General features: G+C 44.2%; 1 protein-coding gene across 4 annotated transcripts in view; it reads left to right on the top strand.

The window, feature by feature from the left end:
* The window catches only part of LOC112267417 (protocadherin-16-like), a 210,692-nt gene that overhangs the window by 154,698 nt on the left and 34,007 nt on the right, over nucleotides 1–21,987 (top strand). For all 4 annotated transcript variants that reach the window (XM_042297354.1, XM_042297353.1, XM_042297352.1 and 1 more), the window contains exons 3-6: nucleotides 14,232–14,420; nucleotides 16,505–16,736; nucleotides 19,237–19,473; nucleotides 21,224–21,843. In XM_042297354.1, the coding sequence (XP_042153288.1) occupies nucleotides 14,232–14,420; nucleotides 16,505–16,736; nucleotides 19,237–19,473; nucleotides 21,224–21,843 (1,278 nt within the window). The remainder of the gene's footprint in view (nucleotides 1–14,231; nucleotides 14,421–16,504; nucleotides 16,737–19,236; nucleotides 19,474–21,223; nucleotides 21,844–21,987) is intronic.

The following is a 21,987-nucleotide window of genomic DNA, read 5'->3' as shown; positions in this document are numbered from 1 at the left end:
ATCAAAGTCCATTACTCATGGACTGTTAATTAGTAATCAGCAGAATAACTCCCATCAGCCATTAGTTCTGTAATTATAAGGAATAAGTGAAGAAGCCAGAGGTCCCAAAGGGGGAATCATTGCCCCTATTAGAAAAACCACTTAGATTAGATTATGTCATTTAATTATGAGGCATGGTGGGTGTGAGTGCAACACTCATTTTAGGGCCTGTTATCTGATAAAGTGCAGTGGGACATCTACAGTAGTTAGATACAGTACTAACAATCATGACCAGAGATGTGCATGCTGTTGTTAGATGTATTGTAGTACAGTATACAGCAGTGGGATGGAGCCCAGGAGGCAGATGTCCCTGTGTGGGGTTTATACTTTCGTCTTTAGTGTGTAGCCTGCCTCTCTTCATCCCTCTCTTCCTTCCCCTCTTTCTCTATGTTTATCTCTCTTACCACCCAGCTGGTGTGTGTGTGTTTGTGGGGGAGGGAGGGAGGGGGGGGGGCATGGGCAAAGCTGTTGAGCCCTTAGCTGTTGGTGGTGTGTATCATGGTGGGGAGCTGTGTTTCTGCTGGGGGCTGTTGGACTGAGTACCTGCTGCTTTGGAGTTAAAGGCTCAGTGAAAGAGGCTGAGAACTGGGCAAGGTTTCCCTCTCCCTTCTCCTCCTACACCTCTCTTCCCTTCATCCTCTCCCTCTCTCCTCTTCAGAAGTGATGCCAGGATAATACAGCTGGGAAAGCTCATAGGGTTTCACTGTCCAGATTTCACCATGCCTCTCTCTCTCCCTCTCTCTCTCTCCCTCTCTCTCTCCCCCTTCCTCTCTCTCTCTCAAATACACACTCTCTCTTTCTCTATTTTTCTCTTGCTTGCCCGCTCGCTCTCCCCCCCTCTCTCTCCCTCTCTCCCCCTCTCTCTCTCTCCCCCTCTCTCTCTCTCTCCCCCCTCTCTCTCTCTCTCTCTCTCCCCCCTCTCTCTCTCTCTCTCTCTCTCCCTCTCTCTCTCTCTCTCTCTCCTCCTCTCTCTCTCTCTCTCTCTCTCTCTCCCCCCCTCTCTCTCTCTCTCTCTCTCCCCCTCTCTCTCTCTCTCTCTCTCTCTCCTCTCTCTCTCTCTCTCTCTCTCTCTCTCTGTCTCTCTCTCTGTCTCTCCCTCCGTCTCTCTCGTTGTGTTTGTGCTTTCCTATTTCTCTGTCTGGTAACTGTCTCAATATCAATTCATCCATCTGAACCTTAGCTCTTTAGGGACTAGTACAATTGCAGCCTTGATGGATTGCGCCAATGAATCTGTCACATTAATCTACACATGGGACATTGACCATTTGTGGTGAGAAGAGACGAGTCTGGAGAGTGTCATTCTTAGAACAATAATGTGAGTTGTCATCCTAATGTGTAGGGAGGGGCATCCCTCGGATCACCCCCCCACCACTCTTTCTCTCTCTCTCTCTCTCTCTCTCTCTCTCTCTCTCTCTCTCTCTCTCTCTCTCTCTCTCTCTCTCTCTCTCTCTCTCTCTCTCTCTCTCTCTCTCTCTCTCTCTCTCTCTCTCTCTCTCTCACTTTTCCCAATAGAAATGTTACTCTCTTGGGACAAAACCACCAAATCAGGGCATCTGCTGCCAAACCAAACAGACCAATGATGGAGTGCATGTGCAGCGGCATACCAACTGGCCAATTAACACACACATCAGCCAAAAGCTCCACCCACAAAAACATACAAACATCAGAGCTAGAATATATTACCCAATAGGAGGCCAACATCAGTGTCGAGAGAGAGAGAGAGAGAGAGAGAGAGAGAGAGAGAGAGGTTGTGTTGGCTTATACCAGAGCCCTCCATGGTCATAGCTCTACACCATGTATTACCTCTACTCTCAGACCTCTACTCGCAGACCTCTACTCCCAGACATCTACTCCCAGACCTCTACTCCCAGACCTCTACTTCCAGTCCTCTAATCCCAGACCTCTACTCTCAGACCTCTACTCTCAGACCTCTACTCCCAGACCTCTACTCTCCGACCTCTGTTCCAGCTCTGTCCACACTGGGGTCTGCATCAGGACTATGTAATGGTAGTAGCAGGGTTATACGAGGTCACACATATTGTACTACTGGAAAGAAGGCTCCATACAGCAGGAATCTGATGGGTGAACTGAACACAAACCGCACAGTGCCCAGTTGTTTTTGGATCCTTCTTCAGCTTGTTTAACTGAACACCAAGCCAAAAGTGAATCTCAACCCAAACTCTTTATCTCCCTCTTCTCCCTTTCTCTAACTCGTTTTTCCTCTCTCCTTCTCCCTCTGGCTCCTCACTCCGCAAACTCTCTCGTCACCTGTCCCTTTTCTCCTCTCCCACTCGCTTTCCACCTCCCTCTCTCTATCTCTCCAACCCCAGTCCTCCCTATCTTTGCCTCGCTTCAGAGGACATCTCCGACCAGGCTCTACTCTACTCTTCTCTCACACTGAGTAGAGACAGAACTCTGCTGGCTCCCGACCATCATCTAAAAACTCTCCTGCCTTTGAACTTCTAATCCAATAAAAAGGGAATGTTTGCCCAACACAGCAGCACCACAGTGGGCAGAGCAGAGACCCAGAGGGAGGGGAGAGAAGCCTGAACAATACAAAACCGACTCAGAGGATCACAGTACCAGGCTATGTCCCAAATCCCCTAATGACCGTATCCCCTATATAGTGCACTACTTTGAAGAGGACACATAGGGTTCTGGTCAAAAGTAGTTCACAATGTAGGAAATAGGGTACCATTTGGGATGCAGACAGAGTATCAGAGTACAGCAGAGGTCACTGTAGAGGGGTCAGGAGATGGTGATATCAGATACCTGTTAATTTTACATGGGAAAGTGTGGGAACTCTCCTAGCCGTTACCAGGTCTGTATGTAGTTCTTTTCTAGCCTGGTTACCATGTCTGTATGTAGTTTTGTTCTAGCCTGGTTACCAGGTCTGTATGTAGTTATCTTCTAGCCTGGTTACCGTGTCTGTATGTAGTTATGTTCTAGCCTGGTTACCAGGTCTGTATGTAGTTATGTTCTAGCCTGGTTACCAGGTCTGTGTGTAGTTATGTTTTAGCCTGGTTACTAGGTCTGTATGTAGATATGTTCTAGCCTGGTTACCATGTCTGTATGTAGTTATGTTCTAGCCTGGTTACCAGGTCTGTATGTAGTTATGTTCTAGCCTGGTTACCAGGTCTGTATGTAGTTATGTTTTAGCCTGGTTACTAGGTCTGTATGTAAATATGTTCTAGCCTGGTTACTAGGTCTGTATGTAGTTATGTTCTAGCCTGGTTACTAGGTCTGTATGTAGTTATGTTTTAGCCTGGTTACCATGTCTGTATGTAGTTACGTTCTAGTCTGGTTACCAGGTCTGTATGTAGTTATCTTCTAGCCTGGTTACCATGTCTGTATGTAGTTGTGTTCTAGCCTGGTTACCAGGTCTGTATGTAGTTATGTTCTAGCCTGGTTACCAGGTCTGTATGTAGTTATGTTCTAGCCTGGTTACCAGGTCTGTATGTAGTTATGTTTTAGCCTGGTTACTAGGTCTGTATGTAGTTATGTTTTAGCCTGGTTACCAGGTCTGTATGTAGATATGTTCTAGCCTGGTTACTAGGTCTGTATGTAGTTATGTTTTAGCCTGGTTACCAGGTCTGTATGTAGTTATGTTCTAGCCTGGTTACTAGGTCTGTATGTAGTTATGTTTTAGCCTGGTTACCAGGTCTGTATGTAGATATGTTCTAGCCTGGTTACCAGGTCTGTAGGTAGTTATGTTCTATCCTGGTTACTAGGTCTGTATGTAGTTATGTTTTAGCCTGGTTACCAGGTCTGGATGTAGTTCTCTCCCAGTCTGGTTACTAGGTCTGTATGTAGTTCTCTCCTAGCCTGGTTACCAGGTATGTATGTAGTTATGTTTTAGCCTGGTTACCAGATCTGTTTGTAGTTATGTTCTAGCCTGGTTACTAGGTCTGTATGTAGTTATGTTTTAGCCTGGTTACCAGGTCTGTATGTAGTTATGTTCTAGCCTGGTTACTAGGTCTGTATGTAGTTATGTTTTAGCCTGGTTACCAGGTCTGGATGTAGTTCTCTTCTAGCCTGGTTACCAGATGTGTATGTAGTTCTCTCCTAGTCTGGTTACCAGGTCTGTATGTAGTTATGTTCTTGCCTGGTTACCAGGTCTGTATGTAAATCTTTATCCAACACCTGTGACTGACTCATTGTCAATGAAATTCAAGAACAAGAACAGTTGGCTGAAGCACACATATACTTAGCTGTTGTTTACAAGCGTTTGAACAAGACAGCGGCTGACTGGCTAGTGTCTACAGGTTGGTTTGTATTGGGTCAGAGTTCACTCACCCTGTGTAGCATCGGCTAAAGTTCAGAGGTCAAATCATCAGCTTCACAGACCCCTGACTGTGTCCCAAATGTCATACTTATACTCTAGTTAGTGCATTGCTTTTGATCAGGCCCACTATATATGGAATAAAGTGCCATTTGGGACGAAGCCCTGAGCCTTATTCCATTAGCTGGAGGAGAGTGGAACTGTGACGTTACTCGATGATGGAACCATGGATTCAAGATGGAAATGTATAACACAACACACATGTATCCCTGCCAAGGCTGGAACTGAGCTGCACTGTTAGTTAACGTAAGTACAGTATGTTTTCACCGCTGTGACTATGGTTGTGTCCCAAATGGCACCCTATTCCCTATATAGTGCACTGCTGTTGACCAGAGCCCTATTGGGGAATAAGGAATAGGGTGCCATTTGGGACCCATACTGTATAAAGGGAAGGAACGGTCTGGCTGTGATTATAATTATAACAACACAACACCAGATACCAGATTTAAATACTCAGCATTGCGACATGGTAGGCGCATGGTGAGCGGACATCAATCTTAATCACATGGGTCTTATTAGTCTTAGCACATTGTGAGTGATTTACACCTTCCCCTCATCTCGTTCTCTCCCTCTTCCGCTTCCCCTCTCTCTCCCTCTCTGTCTCTCCCTCCATTTCTGTTTCTCTATCTCTCTCACTGTGTATGATTTACCACAGCTCCTTCCATCAGCTCTTTTTTTAATGAACGCCAGAGACGTAATTTTATTGGGTTAATCCTCCTCGTCACTCCCAGTTGTCTGTCTGTCTGTGGTTTGGCTAATTATTCTGCCTGCGTCCCAAATGGCACCCTATTCCAGTATTCCCTATAGTGCACTACTGTGCCATTTAGGACAAAGACATTCGGTCTCATTATTAACCAAGCCTGTCCAGCTGAGTGGAGATGTTATGCTGTCATCTTCTTGCCTGCATCTGAAATGGCATCCTATTTTCTATTTAGGGTTCTATATCAATTCTATTGTACCTTCATTATAGTATAACAACATAAAACTCCTCTGCATTTGGAGCTAAATATATGGTTATGTTTAGAGGGTTGCATTTAGAGCAGGGTTATTATAGTCTAACATCCACTGGATATGTTTGTCAATGTGTGTTTCCCTGAAATCAAGCGTGGAGAGATTGTAGATAACAATTGGATCAGTACGTCTATCTCTACCATGTATAACGGGCATCAGGCTGGTGAGAGCATTCTGAACTGGAGGTGAACCTGTCCACATGCCTCCTATTAATCCTGATATCTGTCTTCACAACATACAACAGCCTCATAGCTCCCAATCCCTGGACTGTACTGTTCTCTCTCTCTCTCTCTCTCCATCCTCTCTCTCTCTCGTTCTCTTTCTAGCCTTAACCAGATTAGCATTCAGTTGTATCCATTCACCTTTGAGGCAGAGCTGTGGTGTGTGCGTGTGAACTGTGGTTGGTGCCATGCACTTTTGTCTCTCTGCAGTCATGTAGAATGCTAATTCATTAGTTCAACATTCACAACGGGCCTGCTCTCTCTCTCTCTCTCTCTCTCTCTCTCTCTCTCTCTCTCCTCTCTCTCTCTCTCTCTCTCTCTCTCCCTCTCTCTCTCTCTCTCTCTCTCTCTCTCTCTCTCTCTCTATCTATCTCTCTCTCTCTCTCTCTCTCTCTCTCCCTCTCTCTCTCTCTCTCTCTCTCTCTCTCTCTCTCTCTCTCTCTCTCTCTCTCTCTCTCTCTCTCTCTCTCTCTCTCTCTCTCTCTCTCTCTCTCTCTCTCTCTCTCTCTCTCTCTCTCTCTCTCTCTCTCTCTCTCTCTCTCTCTCTCTCTCTATCCCGGTCACCCTATCCATCTCTTTACTTGAAGATATATATCCTTGCTCTGCTTTTCATGTGTTATTCTTAGGGCCATGAGTCTTTCTCAACCACATGACCGAGACAGTAATACTGTTCCACTACTCCACTGTCCATCCAGGCTATGCAGCCAGGAGACCCTCACTATTTTTGTGTCTGGCACTTTTTTTAATGCTATGCTACAGAAGAGTGTTTTCCCTCCAGCTTCAGTATTGCTCTACTCTCATATGAGAGTAGCGAACTCCATAGCCTCTACCTCTGAAATCATAGTTCCATTCTTTCCCCTCCACTGTAAATCCCAGGTGCATTCTACCAGTTCATTTGTCAGCCCTCATATCATAAATATTTAATGTGAGTATTGTACAGGTGCCATTTTTTATGACGGTGGTATTGGCTAGGAAAATAAACATTCCTCCATGCCTGGTTGTGGCTGAAATGGAAAGCTACGTTTGTGTCTACTCATATAGCTCTCTCTCTCTCTCTCTCTCTCTCTCTCTCTATCCCCGGTCACCCTCATCTCTCTCTCTCACACACACACACACACACACACACCACACATCACACACACACACACACACACACACACACACACACACACACACACACACACACACACACACACACACACACACACACACACACACACGAATCAAGCCGTCTCCTACAGTAAGCCACGACCAGTACTCAGTGTTTAACTTGTCCAGGTTCAGTCATGCTACTGTGGTGAGAACAAGAGGGAGCAGTGCAGTAGTTATTAATAATGTGCCCCCTGTCAGATAATAGAATATTGAAGCTACAGCTTCAGGCCTAGAGAGTTGCTGTGTTTTAACAGAGATGCTCACCTCTCCTCAACAAGCTCCCAGTCTCTGACCCCTCCTGTGGTTTACTGTGTCTCTCTCTGCCAACATCACAGGGTCTCTTGCTGGCTCTCTCACTGTCCTTTGGCTGTCGTTAGGCCAAACACACACACACACAAAAACACACACACGTATGCACACATACACACATACAGCTCCGTACAACCATACAGAACAGAGATCCTGTTTCAGTTGAGAATCATCATCACCTCGTACACTCACAGGAGCCAGGGCCAGGCCAGGACAGAGACGTGTGTGCTTTTGATAAGCATGGCTGGCTGTATTTTCCTTGGCCCAGTCTCTCATAGCTCTCTCCTAGCTGCCCTCTTAGGCACAGAGCAGCCATACTGCAGCAGTAGTAGTCGTACTTTCCTTCCCAGAGAGATCCCCCCCCCCTTTTTTGAGATGGAAGGAAGAGAGAACTCTAATCAACTTGTGAGGCTTAACCCCATCTGTAATCTCTTTCTAGCTGCGATCCCGAGCCAACACTTGCAAACGATTACCCTGCCAGTACCCAGGAGGCTCTCTGATTGGCTTGTTTGGTTAGTCTAATCCAGGGAACTGCTACAGTCTCCTCTCCGCCGCTGACTAGTGGCTGGCTGGGGAGTTGGGCTGAACTGAGTGGAGGTTGTCTGTTATGAACCCACCAGCCCCAGCTCTCAGCTCTCTCTGTACTGTAGATGTGAGGTGTATTAGAACCAGACGTTGAGGGGTAGAACATTAGAGTTATAATGTGGTGAGGCAGGGAGGCAGTGAGGCGTGCTGTGGGGGGTACACTGCTGCTCCCCAGCCCTCCCTCCCTCCCCATCCCCCTCTCTCCCTGTCACTGGGCTGTTCAGACAGACGCCACTCCACTTCTGAACCAGCCTGGCTGTCTCTACTGCTGGCATCTCTCCCGGCTAAACGCAGGCAGGACTGGGGAAGTCATCCTCTCCTCCCTCCCCCAGTGCCTTGTTCTATCAGAGGAGGCGGTTTGGCCTGTGCTCTAACTCAGATAAACAACACAGACGAGAAGGAAATACTCCCTCCAACAACACCTGGTGTCCTGTACTGTCCTGTACTGTTACTGTTATTGTCCTGTACTGTTACTGTTACTGTTACTGTTACTGTTACTGTTACTGTTACTGTTACTATCCTGTCCTGTACTGTACTGTTAATGTTCTGTACTGTCCTGTACTGTTACTGTTATTGTTACTGTCCTGTACTGTTACTGTTACTGTTACTGTTACTATCCTTTCCTGTACTGTACTTTTAATGTTCTGTACTGGTACTGTCCTGTACTGTTACTGTTACTGTTACTGTTACTGTACTATCCTGTACTGTTACTGTTACTGTTACTGTTACTATCCTGTCCTGTACTGTTACTGTTACTGTCCTTGTACTATCCTGTACTGTTACTGTTACTGTTACTATCCTGTCCTGTCCTGTACTGTTACTGTTACTGTCCTTGTACTATCCTGTACTGTTACTGTTACTGTTACTGTTACTGTTACTGTTACTGTTACTGTTACTATCCTGTCCTGTACTGTTACTGTTACTGTCCTGTCCTGTCCTGTCCTGTACTGTTACTGTTACTGTTACTGTCCTGTCATGTACTGTTACTGTTACTGTCCTTGTACTATCATGTACTGTTACTGTTACTGTTACTGTTACTATCCTGTCCTGTACTGTTACTGTTACTGTCCTGTACTGTCCTGTACTGTTACTGTTACTGTTACTGTTACTGTCCTGTCCTGTACTGTTACTGTTCCTGTTACTGTCCTGTACTGTACTGTTACTGTTACTGTTACTGTTACTGTTACTATCCTGTCCTGTACTGTTACTGTTACTGTCACTGTCCTGTCCTGTACTGTTACTGTTACTGTCCTGTTACTGTTCCTGTTACTGTCCTGTACTGTTACTGTTACTGTTACTATCCTGTCCTGTACTGTACTGTTAATGTCCTGTACTGTCCTGTACTGTTACTGTTACTGTTACTGTTACTATCCTGTCCTGTACTGTTACTGTTACTGTCACTGTCACTGTCACTGTCCTGTACTGTTACTGTTACTGTTACTGTTACTGTTACTGTCCTGTCCTGTTACTGTTACTGTTCCTGTTACTGTCCTGTACTGTTACTGTTACTGTTACTGTTACTATCCTGTCCTGTACTGTACTGTTAATGTTCTGTACTGTTACTGTTACTGTTGCTGTTGCTGTTGCTGTTACTGTTACTATCCTGTCCTGTACTGTACTGTTAATGTTCTGTACTGTTACTGTTACTGTTGCTGTTACTGCTCTGTCCTGTACTGTTACTGTTACTGTTACTGTTACTGTTACTGTTACTATCCTGTCCTGTACTGTTACTGTTACTGTGCTGTACTGTTACTGTTACTGTTACTGTTACTATCCTGTCCTGTACTGTTACTGTTACTGTCACTGTCACTGTCCTGTACTGTACTGTACTGTACTGTACTGTACTCTTACTGTACTGTACTGTTACTGTCACTGTTACTGTTACTGTCACTGTTACTGTTACTGTCACTGTTACTGTTACTGTTACTGTCCTGTACTGTACTGTACTGTTACTGTTACTGTTACTGTTACTGTCCTGTCCTGTTACTGTTACTGTACTGTTACTGTTACTAGTCTGTCCTGTACTGTTACTGTTACTGTCACTGTCACTGTTGCTGTTACTATCACTGTCCTGTACTGTTACTGTACTGTTACTGTTACTGTTACTGTCCTGTACTGTACTGTACTGTACTGTTACTGTTACTGTATTGTTACTGTTACTGTCCTGTATTGTCCTGTCCTGTACTGTACTGTTACTGTTACTGTACTGTACTGTACTGTACTGGTACCCGACTGTTACTGTAGTGTACTGTTACTGTTACTGTTACTGTACTGTTACTGTTACTGTACTGTACTGTACTGTACTGTTACTGTTACTGTCTTGTATTGTCCTGTCCTGTACTGTACTGTCACTGTCACTGTCCTGTACTGTACTGGTACTGTACTGTTACTGTAGTGTACTGTTACTGTTACTGTTACTGTTACTGTACTGTTACTGTCCTGTACTGTACTGTTACTGTACTGTTACTGTCCTCTATTGTCCTGTCCTGTACTGTACTGGACTGTTACTGTACTCTACTGTTACTGTTACTGTTACTGTCCTGTCCTGTACTGGACTGGACTGTTACTGTACTGTTACTGTTACTGTACTGTACTGTACTGTTACTGTTACTGTTACTGTTACTGTTACTGTACTGTATTGTTACTGTTACTGTTACTGTCCTGTACTGTACTGTACTGTACTGTTACTGTACTGTTACTGTCCTGTATTGTCCTGTCCTGTACTGTACTGTACTGTACTGTACTGTTACTGTTACTGTACTGTATTGTTACTGTACTGTTTCTGTCCTGTCCTGTACTGTCCTGTAATGTTACTGTTACTGTCCTGTACTGTTACAGTTACTGTCCTGTTACTGTTACTGTTACTGTACTGTACTGTTACTGTCCTGTACTGTTCCTGTTACTGTTACTGTTATTGTACTGTACCGTCCTGCTATGTACTGTCCTGTACTGTACTGTACTGTACTGTACTGTACTGTACTGTACTGTACTGTACTGTACTGTTACTGTTACCTTTACTGTACTGTACTGTATTGTTACTGTTACTGTTACTGTACTGTAGTGTCTTGTACTGTACTGTACTGTTACTGTTACTGTCCTGTACTGTACTGTACTGTTACTGTACTGTTACTGTCCTGTACTGTACTGTTACTGTTACTGTACTGTGCTGTACTGTACTGTTACTGTTACTGTTACTGTCCTGTACTGAACTGTTACTGTTACTGTCACTGTCCTGTACTGTTACTGTTACTGTCCTGTACTGTTACTGTTACTGTTACTGTACTGTACCGTCCTGCTATGTACTGTCCTGTACTGTACTGTTACTGTTACCTTTACTGTACTGTATTGTTACTGTTACTGTTACTGTACTGTAGTGTCCTGTACTGTACTGTACTGTTACTGTTACTGTTACTGTTACTATCCTGTCCTGTACTGTTACTGTTACTGTTACTGTCCTGTACTGTCCTGTACTGATACTGTTACTGTTACTGTTACTGTCCTGTCCTGTACTGTTACTGTTCCTGTTACTGTCCTGTACTGTACTGTTACTGTTACTGTTACTGTTACTATCCTGTCCTGTACTGTTACTGTTACTGTCACTGTGCTGTACTGTTACTGTTACTGTTACTGTTACTGTCCTGTCCTGTACTGTTACTGTTCCTGTTACTGTCCTGTACTGTTACTGTTACTATCCTGTCCTGTACTGTACTGTTAATGTCCTGTACTGTCCTGTACTGTTACTGTTACTGTTACTGTTACTATCCTGTCCTGTACTGTTACTGTTACTGTTACTGTCACTGTCACTGTCCTGTACTGTTACTGTTACTGTTACTGTTACTGTCCTGTCCTGTTACTGTTACTGTTCCTGTTACTGTCCTGTACTGTTACTGTTACTGTTACTGTTACTATCCTGTCCTGTACTGTACTGTTAATGTTCTGTACTGTTACTGTTACTGTTGCTGTTGCTGTTACTGTTACTATCCTGTCCTGTACTGTACTGTTAATGTTCTGTACTGTTACTGTTACTGTTGCTGTTACTGCTCTGTCCTGTACTGTTACTGTTACTTTTACTGTTACTGTTACTATCCTGTCCTGTACTGTTACTGTTACTGTCCTGTTACTGTTACTGTTACTGTTACTATCCTGTCCTGTACTGTTACTGTTACTGTCACTGTCACTGTCACTGTCCTGTACTGTACTGTACTGTACTGTACTGTACTGTACTGTACTGTACTCTTACTGTACTGTACTGTTACTGTCACTGTTACTGTTACTGTCACTGTTACTGTTACTGTCACTGCCACTGTTACTGTTACTGTTACTGTTACTGTCACTGTTACTGTTACTGTTACTGTTACTGTTACTGTCCTGTACTGTACTGTTAGTGTCACTGTTACTGTCACTGTTACTGTTACTGTCACTGTCACTGTTACTGTTACTGTCCTGTACTGTACTGTTACTGTTACTGTTACTGTCCTGTCCTGTTACTGTTACTGTACTGTTACTGTTACTGTTACTAGTCTGTCCTGTACTGTTACTGTCACTGTCACTGTTACTGTTACTGTCATTGTCCTGTACTGTTACTGTACTGTACTGTTACTGTTACTGTTACTGTTACTGTCCTGTACTGTACTGTACTGTACTGTACTGTTACTGTTACTGTATTGTTACTGTTACTGTCCTGTATTGTCCTGTCCTGTACTGTACTGTTACTGTTACTGTACTGTACTGTACTGTACTGGTACCCGACTGTTACTGTAGTGTACTGTTACTGTTACTGTTACTGTTACTGTTACTGTACTGTTACTGTTACTGTACTGTACTGTTACTGTTACTGTCTTGTATTGTCCTGTCCTGTACTGTACTGTCACTGTCACTGTCCTGTACTGGTACTGTACTGTTACTGTAGTGTACTGTTACTGTTACTGTTACTGTTACTGTTACTGTTACTGTTACTGTACTGTTACTGTCCTGTACTGTACTGTACTGTTACTGTACTGTTACTGTCTTCTATTGTCCTGTCCTGTACTGTACTGGACTGTTACTGTACTCTACTGTTACTGTTACTGTTACTGTTACTGTTACTGTTACTGTCCTGTCCTGTACTGGACTGGACTGTTACTGTACTGTTACTGTTACTGTATTGTACTGTACTGTTACTGTTACTGTTACTGTTACTGTTACTGTACTGTATTGTTACTGTTACTGTTACTGTTACTGTCCTGTACTGTACTGTACTGTACTGTTACTGTACTGTTACTGTCCTGTATTGTCCTGTCCTGTACTGTACTGTACTGTTACTGTTACTGTTACTGTACTGTATTGTTACTGTACTGTTTCTGTCCTGTCCTGTACTGTCCTGTACTGTTACTGTTACTGTCCTGTACTGTTACAGTTACTGTCCTGTTACTGTTACTGTTACTGTACTGTACTGTTACTGTCCTGTACTGTTCCTGTTACTGTTACTGTTATTGTACTGTACCGTCCTGCTATGTACTGTCCTGTACTGTACTGTACTGTACTGTACTGTACTGTACTGTACTGTACTGTTACTGTTACCTTTACTGTACTGTATTGTTACTGTTATTGTTACTGTACTGTAGTGTCTTGTACTGTACTGTACTGTACTGTTACTGTCATGTACTGTACTGTACTGTACTGTACTGTACTGTTACTGTCCTGTACTGTACTGTTACTGTTACTGTACTGTACTGTACTGTACTGTACTGTACTGTACTGTTACTGTTACTGTCCTGTCCTGTACTGAACTGTTACTGTTACTGTCACTGTCCTGTACTGTTACTGTTACTGTACTGTACCGTCCTGCTATGTACTGTCCTGTACTGTCCTGTACTGTACTGTACTGTACTGTACTGTACTGTACTGTACTGTACTGTACTGTTACTGTTACCTTTACTGTACTGTATTGTTACTGTTACTGTACTGTAGTGTCCTGTACTGTACTGTACTGTTACTGTTACTGTTACTGTACTGTACTGTACTGTACTGTTACTGTGCTGTACTGTACTGTTACTGTTACTGTACTGTACTGTACTGTACTGTACTGTACTGTACTGTACTGTACTGTTACTGTTACTGTTACTGTCCTATCCTGTACTGAACTGTTACTGTTACTGTCACTGTCCTGTACTGTTACTGTTACTGTCATGTACTGTCCTGCTATGTACTGTCCTGTACTGAACTGTACTGTTACTGTTACTGTCATGTACTGTTCTGCTATGTACTGTCCTGTACTGTCCTGTGTGGGTTCTCGTTCATACTAGTGGTACTATCCAAAATTATCCCACAGGGTACATGCTAAAATAACTAGAAGGGTAATTTTTCCTGAAGTCAAATTGTGTGCTTGCTTCAGCTGTCCAAAAGTAATTTATGGTAGTGGAATAATAGTATTTTTTGAAGTCAACATCCAATGTCCTCCAAAAGTTAGTGAATATTTCCTTATCTTCTCTAGCTCCTAAGATTCTTGTGTCTTCATAGGCGTAACAGTGAAAGATCCCCTTAAGACAAACTGTCTAACCCAGACATCCTTTCTTTTATCTCCCTCTCTGCAGGTGACAGCGACAGATGCGGACGGTGGCTCCTTCGGCTCCATCAGCTACTCTCTGGGGTCAGGAATCAACAGTGCTGTCCCCTCCCAGTTCTCTGTAGGGAAGGAGACAGGACAGATCTGTACCAACGTGGCTCTGGACAGGGATCAGGGACAAACCAGCTATGACTTTACCGTCACCGCCGTGGACGGGGTGAGTCTCCACACATCTCCTACTGTATCTCTCCATCCTCCTAATCTCTCCTTCCCTCTGCACTCTTACCTCCATTTACCCTCCACTAACCATCTCTCCCTCCACCTTCCTCAACCTCTCCGGAACAAGTCCAGCAGTGGACTTTATTCTTTATTATGGAGTTTATTCTTGTCCGCTCCTCCATATCTCTCCACCCAATTCTCTCTATAGACCCACTTCTTGGCTATCTCTCCACCCTCTTCTCTCTCTAGACCCACTTCTTGGCTATCTCTCCACCCTCTTCTCTCTCTAGACCCACTTCTTGGCTATCTCTCCACCCTCTTCTCTCTATAGACCCACTTCTTGGCTATTTCTCCACCCTCTTCTCTCTATAGACCCACTTCTTAGATATCTCTCCACCCTCTTCTCTCTATAGACCCACTTCTTGGCTATCTCTCCACCCTCTTCTCTCTATAGACCCACTTCTTGGCTATCTCTCCGTCCTCATCCAATGTCTGCATTCCCTATATAGTCCATTCCTTTTCACCAGAGCCCTATGGGAATAGAGTGGCATTCTAATCTCTCCCTGTGAGTACATTAAACCCCTGACAGTGATCTCTTAAAGCAGTGTTTTTCACAGTGTTTATAACAGCAGGGTTAAAAGAAGAAAAACTCCAGCACACTGGTAATATTAATGCTTCCAACAATTGAATGGATCTTTTTAACCGACATTTCACAGCAGGGTTCACAGCAGACAAATAGCTAGCAGAACCCTGGCTATTAGATGCAGCTATAGAGCCAGAGCCAGGATAGCTAGTAGAGAGGGGAGCAGCTCCCCAACCAGGCAGAGCAGAACACAGCAGAGCAGCAAATCTGTCATTAGTGCAGCCAAATAAAATAGTCTGAATGAGTCTCCCTGGCAGGGCTGTGCTGTGAATGAGTCTCCCTGGCAGGACTGTGCTGTGAATGAGACTCCCTGGCAGGACTGTGCTGTGAATGAGTCTCCCTGGCAGGACTGTGCTGTGAATGAGACTCCCTGGCAGGGCTGTGCTGTGAATGAGTCTCCCTGGCAGGACTGTGCTGTGAATGAGTCTCCCTGGCAGGACTGTGCTGTGATAGCATCCTGTAGCGCCACACGCCAAATCATACTTGAAAGTTAAAGGGTAGAAATGAATGGAAATCACTGCAGTCATGGTAAAATAATCAGATAGAGAAGAGAGAGTGATAGAGCGAGAGAGAGAGAGAGAGAGAGAGAGAGAGGGAGAGAAAAATGCATACAACGTCAAGCAGACTGGCAGACAGACAGTCAGTTAGACATGCCGACAGACAGACAGAAACGCAGGCAGGCAGACAGTCAGTCAGACAGACACAGACAGACAGACATGCAGACATACAGACATACAGTCAGACAGGCAGAGAGCAGTAATATTTAATAAGTTGGACCGCTGCTCCCCCTCCTCCCTCCCCCCTCTTCCCTCCTCCTTCCTCCACCCTCTCATCAGTCCGGCCAAATGAAAAGCCTGCTCTGTATTCTGTTCAGAACGAGCCGCCAGGGAAACAGAGCTCTCTGCTCTGTGGCAGTAGCGAGCCCTCTCAACCCCCACAGATCCTGACAGATTGCTGTTTCCCTGGGGAAGCTATCAAACCGTATCCCTCCACCAACCTGCCAGGACTAGATTTCAGAGTCAGACGTCTTTACCAGGGTTCCTGCTGATTTCAACTCTCTCCATTAATGTGGTCAAATGTGTTTGTTTACCACTTTGTCCTGCTGATATACAACAGCATGCAAAGTCTAGTAGAACAGAGAGCTTTTTGACCTTAGAAGAGGTGCAAACCCAACACCTAACTCACTACAGCTGGGCTTTGATATAAAGGGGGAAAGGTGCTCAGCTTAACTGAAGCATGTTGAAATAAAAAACATTCCTACCCCAGGACACTTCATGTGGTGACTGTCCAGAAAATTCTGGATTTGTCCATTGTTTTATTATTGGTTTCACATAAATCTCCAACAAACCAACACAGAATGTCACTGATACTTCTAACACATTCCAATGAGAGTTGTCTTTTTGATTTATTGTTTGATTTTCCTTTATGTTTCCCTGCAGGGCGGTCTGAACTCTGTGGCCTACGTCAGGGTGGACCTGCTGGACATCAATGACAACAGACCAGTCTTCTACCCTGTGAGCTACGCCGTCAGCCTTAGCTCCCAGAGTGCACCTGGCACTTCTGTTGTCAAGGTTACGGCCCTTGACCCCGACACTGGGGAGAACGGGAGGGTCACGTACCGAACCGTCCCCAGGGGCGACTCCCCCTTCTTCACCCTCAACAAAGACACAGGTTGGTACTTTTACTGTAATACAGATTTAACAACAAAGACACAGGTTGGTACTTTTACTGTAATACAGATTTAACAACAAAGACACAGTTTGGTACTTTTACTGTAATACAGCTTTTTAATGAACAAAAATACACAGGTTGGTGTTTTTACATGTGGTACAGCTTTAACTATGAACAAAGACACAGGTTGGTGTTTTTACATGTAGTACAGCTTTAACAACAAAGACACAGGTTGGTGTTTTTACATGTAGTACAGCTTTAACTATGAACAAAGACACAGGTTGGTGTTTTTACATGTAGTACAGCTTTAACAACAAAGACACATGTTGGTGTTTTTACATGTAGTACAGCTTTAACAACAAAGACACAGGTTGGTGTTTTTACATGTGGTACAGCTTTAACTATGAACAAAGACACAGGTTGGTGTTTTTACATGTAGTACAGCTTTAACAACAAAGACACAGGTTGGTGTTTTTACATGTAGTACAGCTTTAACAACAAATACACAGGTTGGTGTTTTTACATGTAGTACAGCTTTAACTATGAACAAAGACACAGGTTGGTGTTTTTACATGTAGTACAGCTTTAACAACAAAGACACATGTTGGTGTTTTTACATGTAGTACAGCTTTAACAACAAAGACACAGGTTGGTGTTTTTACATGTAGTACAGCTTTAACAACAAAGACACAGGTTGGTGTTTTTACATGTAGTACAGCTTTAACTATGAACAAAGACACAGGTTGGTGTTTTTACATGTAGTACAGCTTTAGCAACAAAGACACATGTTGGTGTTTTTACATGTAGTACAGCTTTAACAACAAAGACACAGGTTGGTGTTTTTACATGTGGTACAGCTTTAACTATGAACAAAGACACAGGTTGGTGTTTTTACATGTAGTACAGCTTTAACAACAAAGACACAGGTTGGTGTTTTTACATGTAGTACAGCTTTAACAACAAATACACAGGTTGGTGTTTTTACATGTAGTACAGCTTTAACAACAAAGACACAGGTTGGTGTTTTTACATGTGGTACAGCTTTAACTATGAACAAAGACACAGGTTGGTGTTTTTACATGTAGTACAGCTTCAACAAAGACACAGGTTGGTGTTTTTACATGTAGTACAGCTTTAACAACAAAGACACAGGTTGGTGTTTTTACATGTGGTACAGCTTTAACAACAAAGACACAGGTTGGTGTTTTTACATGTAGTACAGCTTTAACAACACATACACAGGTTGGTGTTTTTACATGTAGTACAGCTTTAACAACAGATACACAGGTTGGTGTTTTTACATGTAGTACAGCTTTAACAACAAAGACACAGGTTGGTGTTTTTACATGTAGTACAGCTTTAACAACAAAGACACATGTTGGTGTTTTTACATGTAGTACAGCTTTAACAACAAAGACACAGGTTGGTGTTTTTACATGTGGTACAGCTTTAACTATGAACAAAGACACAGGTTGGTGTTTTTACATGTAGTACAGCTTTAACAACAAAGACACAGGTTGGTGTTTTTACATGTAGTACAGCTTTAACAACAAAGACACAGGTTGGTGTTTTTACATGTAGTACAGCTTTAACAACAAAGACACAGGTTGGTGTTTTTACATGTAGTACAGCTTTAACAACAAAGACACAGGTTGGTGTTTTTACATGTAGTACAGCTTTAACAACAAAGACACAGGTTAGTGTTTTTACATGTAGTACAGCTTTAACAACAAAGACACAGGTTGGTGTTTTTACATGTAGTACAGCTTTAACAACAAAGACACAGGTTGGTGTTTTTACATGTAGTACAGCTTTAACAACAAAGACACAGGTTAGTGTTTTTACATGTAGTACAGCTTTAACAACAAAGACACAGGTTGGTGTTTTTACATGTAGTACAGCTTTAACAACAAAGACACAGGTTGGTGTTTTTACATGTAGTACAGCTTTAACAACAAAGACACAGGTTAGTGTTTTTACATGTAGTACAGCTTTAACAACAAAGACACAGGTTAGTGTTTTTACATGTAGTACAGCTTTAACAACAAAGACACAGGTTGGTGTTTTTACATGTAGTACAGCTTTAACAACAAAGACACAGGTTGGTGTTTTTACATGTAGTACAGCTTTAACAACAAAGACACAGGTTGGTGTTTTTACATGTAGTACAGCTTTAACAACAAAGACACAGGTTGGTGCTTTTACATGTAGTACAGCTTTAACAACAAAGACACAGGTTGGTACTGTATTAACTTCTTATGTAGTTACAGGTGTATCGAGGAAAAAGGCACATTCTTGTATTTTCCACCATGTGTTTTATGGATCTTACAGATGCCAGATGCCAGATGCCAGATGCCAGCGCGCTGGAATTGAATTTTCCTGGAACTAAATAAAGTGTGTGTGTGTGTGTGTGTGTGTGTGTCCATCCTCATGTCTCTGTGTGTGTATTTGGAGCTGTGTCTGACCTTGACCACTGTGTTTTGTGTCCTTTCTCCACCAGGTGTGATCTCCCTGTCCCGGTCGCTGCACGGCAAGGCCAACACGGTGATTCCCATGGTGGTTTCAGCCCAGGACGGAGGGGGTTTGGCAGCACTGGTCAACGCCCGGGTCAACATCAGTGTGGTGGCAGGCCTGGTGGCGCCCCCTGTGTTCGAACACAGCCAGTACAGCTTCACTGTATCTGAAAACGTACTGCGAGGGACTGAGGTTGGCATCGTACAGGCCATCAGTAAGAACGGTGGGTGTGACTTGGAATTGGAACTTCTGATTGCTTAAGGACCGCTAACACCTGTTTGAAAGTATGCATATGCATGTGTGAGTGTGTGTGTGTGTGTGTGTGTGTGTGTGTGTGTGTGTGGGCAGCATGTGCTGAAAGGACTCACTGGGGCATTCTGTGGTCCCTCTGTGCTCCCTGTACCAGTTGTTCAAATAGGCAGCGAGCCACTGTACACACCTCGTTTAGAAATCACATTAATCACACATTCCATCCCAGCACATTGTTTTTATAATCATTACTTTGGATATTTAGGACTCTGTCACAGTGTAAAATACTTGACAAATGACTGAGGGGGAGTATATTGTAACTGAAGTGCTCTCTGCCTGGTCTGGTTCTGGTCTCCTCATCTGGTCTGGTCTGGTTCTGGCCTCCTCGTCTGGTCTGGTTCTATTCTCTTCGTCTGTTCTGGTTCTGGTCTCCTTGTCTGCTCTGGTTCTGGTCATCCTCGTCTGGTCTGGTTCTATTCTCCTCGTCTGGTCTGGTTCTATTCTCCTCGTCTGGTCTGGTTCTGGTCTCCTCGTCTGGTCTGGTTCTATTCTCCTCATCTGGTCTGGTTCTATTCTCCTCGTCTGGTCTGGTTCTATTCTCCTCGTCTGGTCTGGTTCTATTCTCCTCGTCTGTTCTGGTTCTGGTCTCCTTGTCTGCTCTGGTTCTGGTCATCCTCGTCTGGTCTGGTTCTATTCTCCTCGTCTGGTCTGGTTCTATTCTCCTCGTCTGGTCTGGTTCTGGTCTCCTCGTCTGGTCTGGTTCTATTCTCCTCGTCTGGTCTGGTTCTATTCTCCTCGTCTGGTCTGGTTCTATTCTCCTCGTCTGGTCTGGTTCTATTCTCCTCGTCTGGTTTGGTTCTGGTCTCCTCGTCTGGTCTGGTTCTATTCTCCTTGTCTGGTCTGGTTCTATTCTCCTCGTCTGGTCTGGTTCTGGTCTCCTCATCTGGTCTGGTTCTATTCTCCTCGTCTGGTCTGGTTCTATTCTCCTCGTCTGGTCTGGTTCTATTTTCCTCGTCTGTTCTGGTTCTGGTCTCCTCATCTGGACTGGTTCTATTCTCCTCGTCTGGTCTGGTTCTATTCTCCTCGTCTGGTACGGTTCTATTCTCCTCGTCTGGTCTGGTTCTATTCTCCTCGTCTGGTCTGGTTCTATTCTCCTCGTCTGGTTTGGCTCTGGATCTTGTCATCTCACTTCAAAAGATACAAATAAAATAAACTCACACACACAATTGCATCTGTATTCACAAACATGCACTCAAACACTCACACACTCACACACCCACACAAATACACACACACACACACACACACACACACACACACACACACACACACACACACACACACACACACACACACACACACACACACACACACACACACATAAAACACACATTCATGCTACACACACATCACAACTGCTGCTACCAGACTGTTATTATGATTGATAAATACTGCACAGTTTAAACACTTGCCTCCCTTCCCCAATACACGTAAAATATTGGACTATAAATGGTTCCTTCCTGTATTATACTTATGCTAAGATATGTATTCTATTCTACTGAGCCATTTACTTTATGTTCATATTGTTATCTTTTATTATTTCTTATTGTTGTTGCGTTGTTTATAAAGAACCTGCAAGTAAGCATTTAATTTGATGGGGTATACCATGTGTATCCTGTACATAAGGGATAATAAAACATTCAACTTCCCCTGTCTGTTCCCAGGCGGCCCCAGTAAGGACATCCTGTACACCATCTCCTCTGGAGACCCTGCTGGCTACTTCACTGTGGACCCAGAGAGTGGTGCCCTGCGGACCAGCCTTCCTCTGGACCACGAGGCCCAGCCTTCTCTAACCCTGGAGCTCCAGGCTCGTAGCGGCAGCCCCCCTGCCTTCGGTCAGACCCACGTCCACATCACCATCCAGGACATCAACGACAACGCTCCTGTCTTCATGCCCTCCTCTTCTGAGTCTCTCCTCCTCCCGGAGCACACAGAGATAGGGACAGTGGTCTACAGAGTCCAGGCCAAAGACCGGGACTCTGGCCTCAACGGCCAGATGACCTTTGATCTTTCTTCCACCGCGACCTCAATCGGAGGTCAAAGAACCTTTTCCATGGAGCGCAGCACAGGGGAGATCCGGCTGGTTGGCGGGCTGTCATACGACGTAACGCCGCGTTACGACCTGACGGTGACAGCTAAAGATGGCGGCGCGCCGCAGCTAAGCTCTACCATGATGCTGGTGGTGCACGTCCAGGCAGAGAACGACCACGGTCCAGTGTTCGACACCCTGACCTACCGCGTGGAGCTGAGGGAGAACACGCCGCTCAGCACACGCTTCCTACAGGTATGTCCTGTAGATTGTTCAACTAACAGACAACAAAAATATCTTCTAACTATCCCTAAACGTAACATCAGCACGCTGTTATGTATCAACAGAGTTGCAGTTGATCGGTTGTTGATAGTTTGAGTATCTCACGATCATCTACAT

This window comes from Oncorhynchus tshawytscha, linkage group LG14 (genome assembly GCF_018296145.1).
Source record: "Oncorhynchus tshawytscha isolate Ot180627B linkage group LG14, Otsh_v2.0, whole genome shotgun sequence".
Lineage (NCBI taxonomy): Eukaryota > Metazoa > Chordata > Actinopteri > Salmoniformes > Salmonidae > Oncorhynchus > Oncorhynchus tshawytscha.
This window is presented reverse-complemented; position numbering and strand designations above follow the sequence as displayed.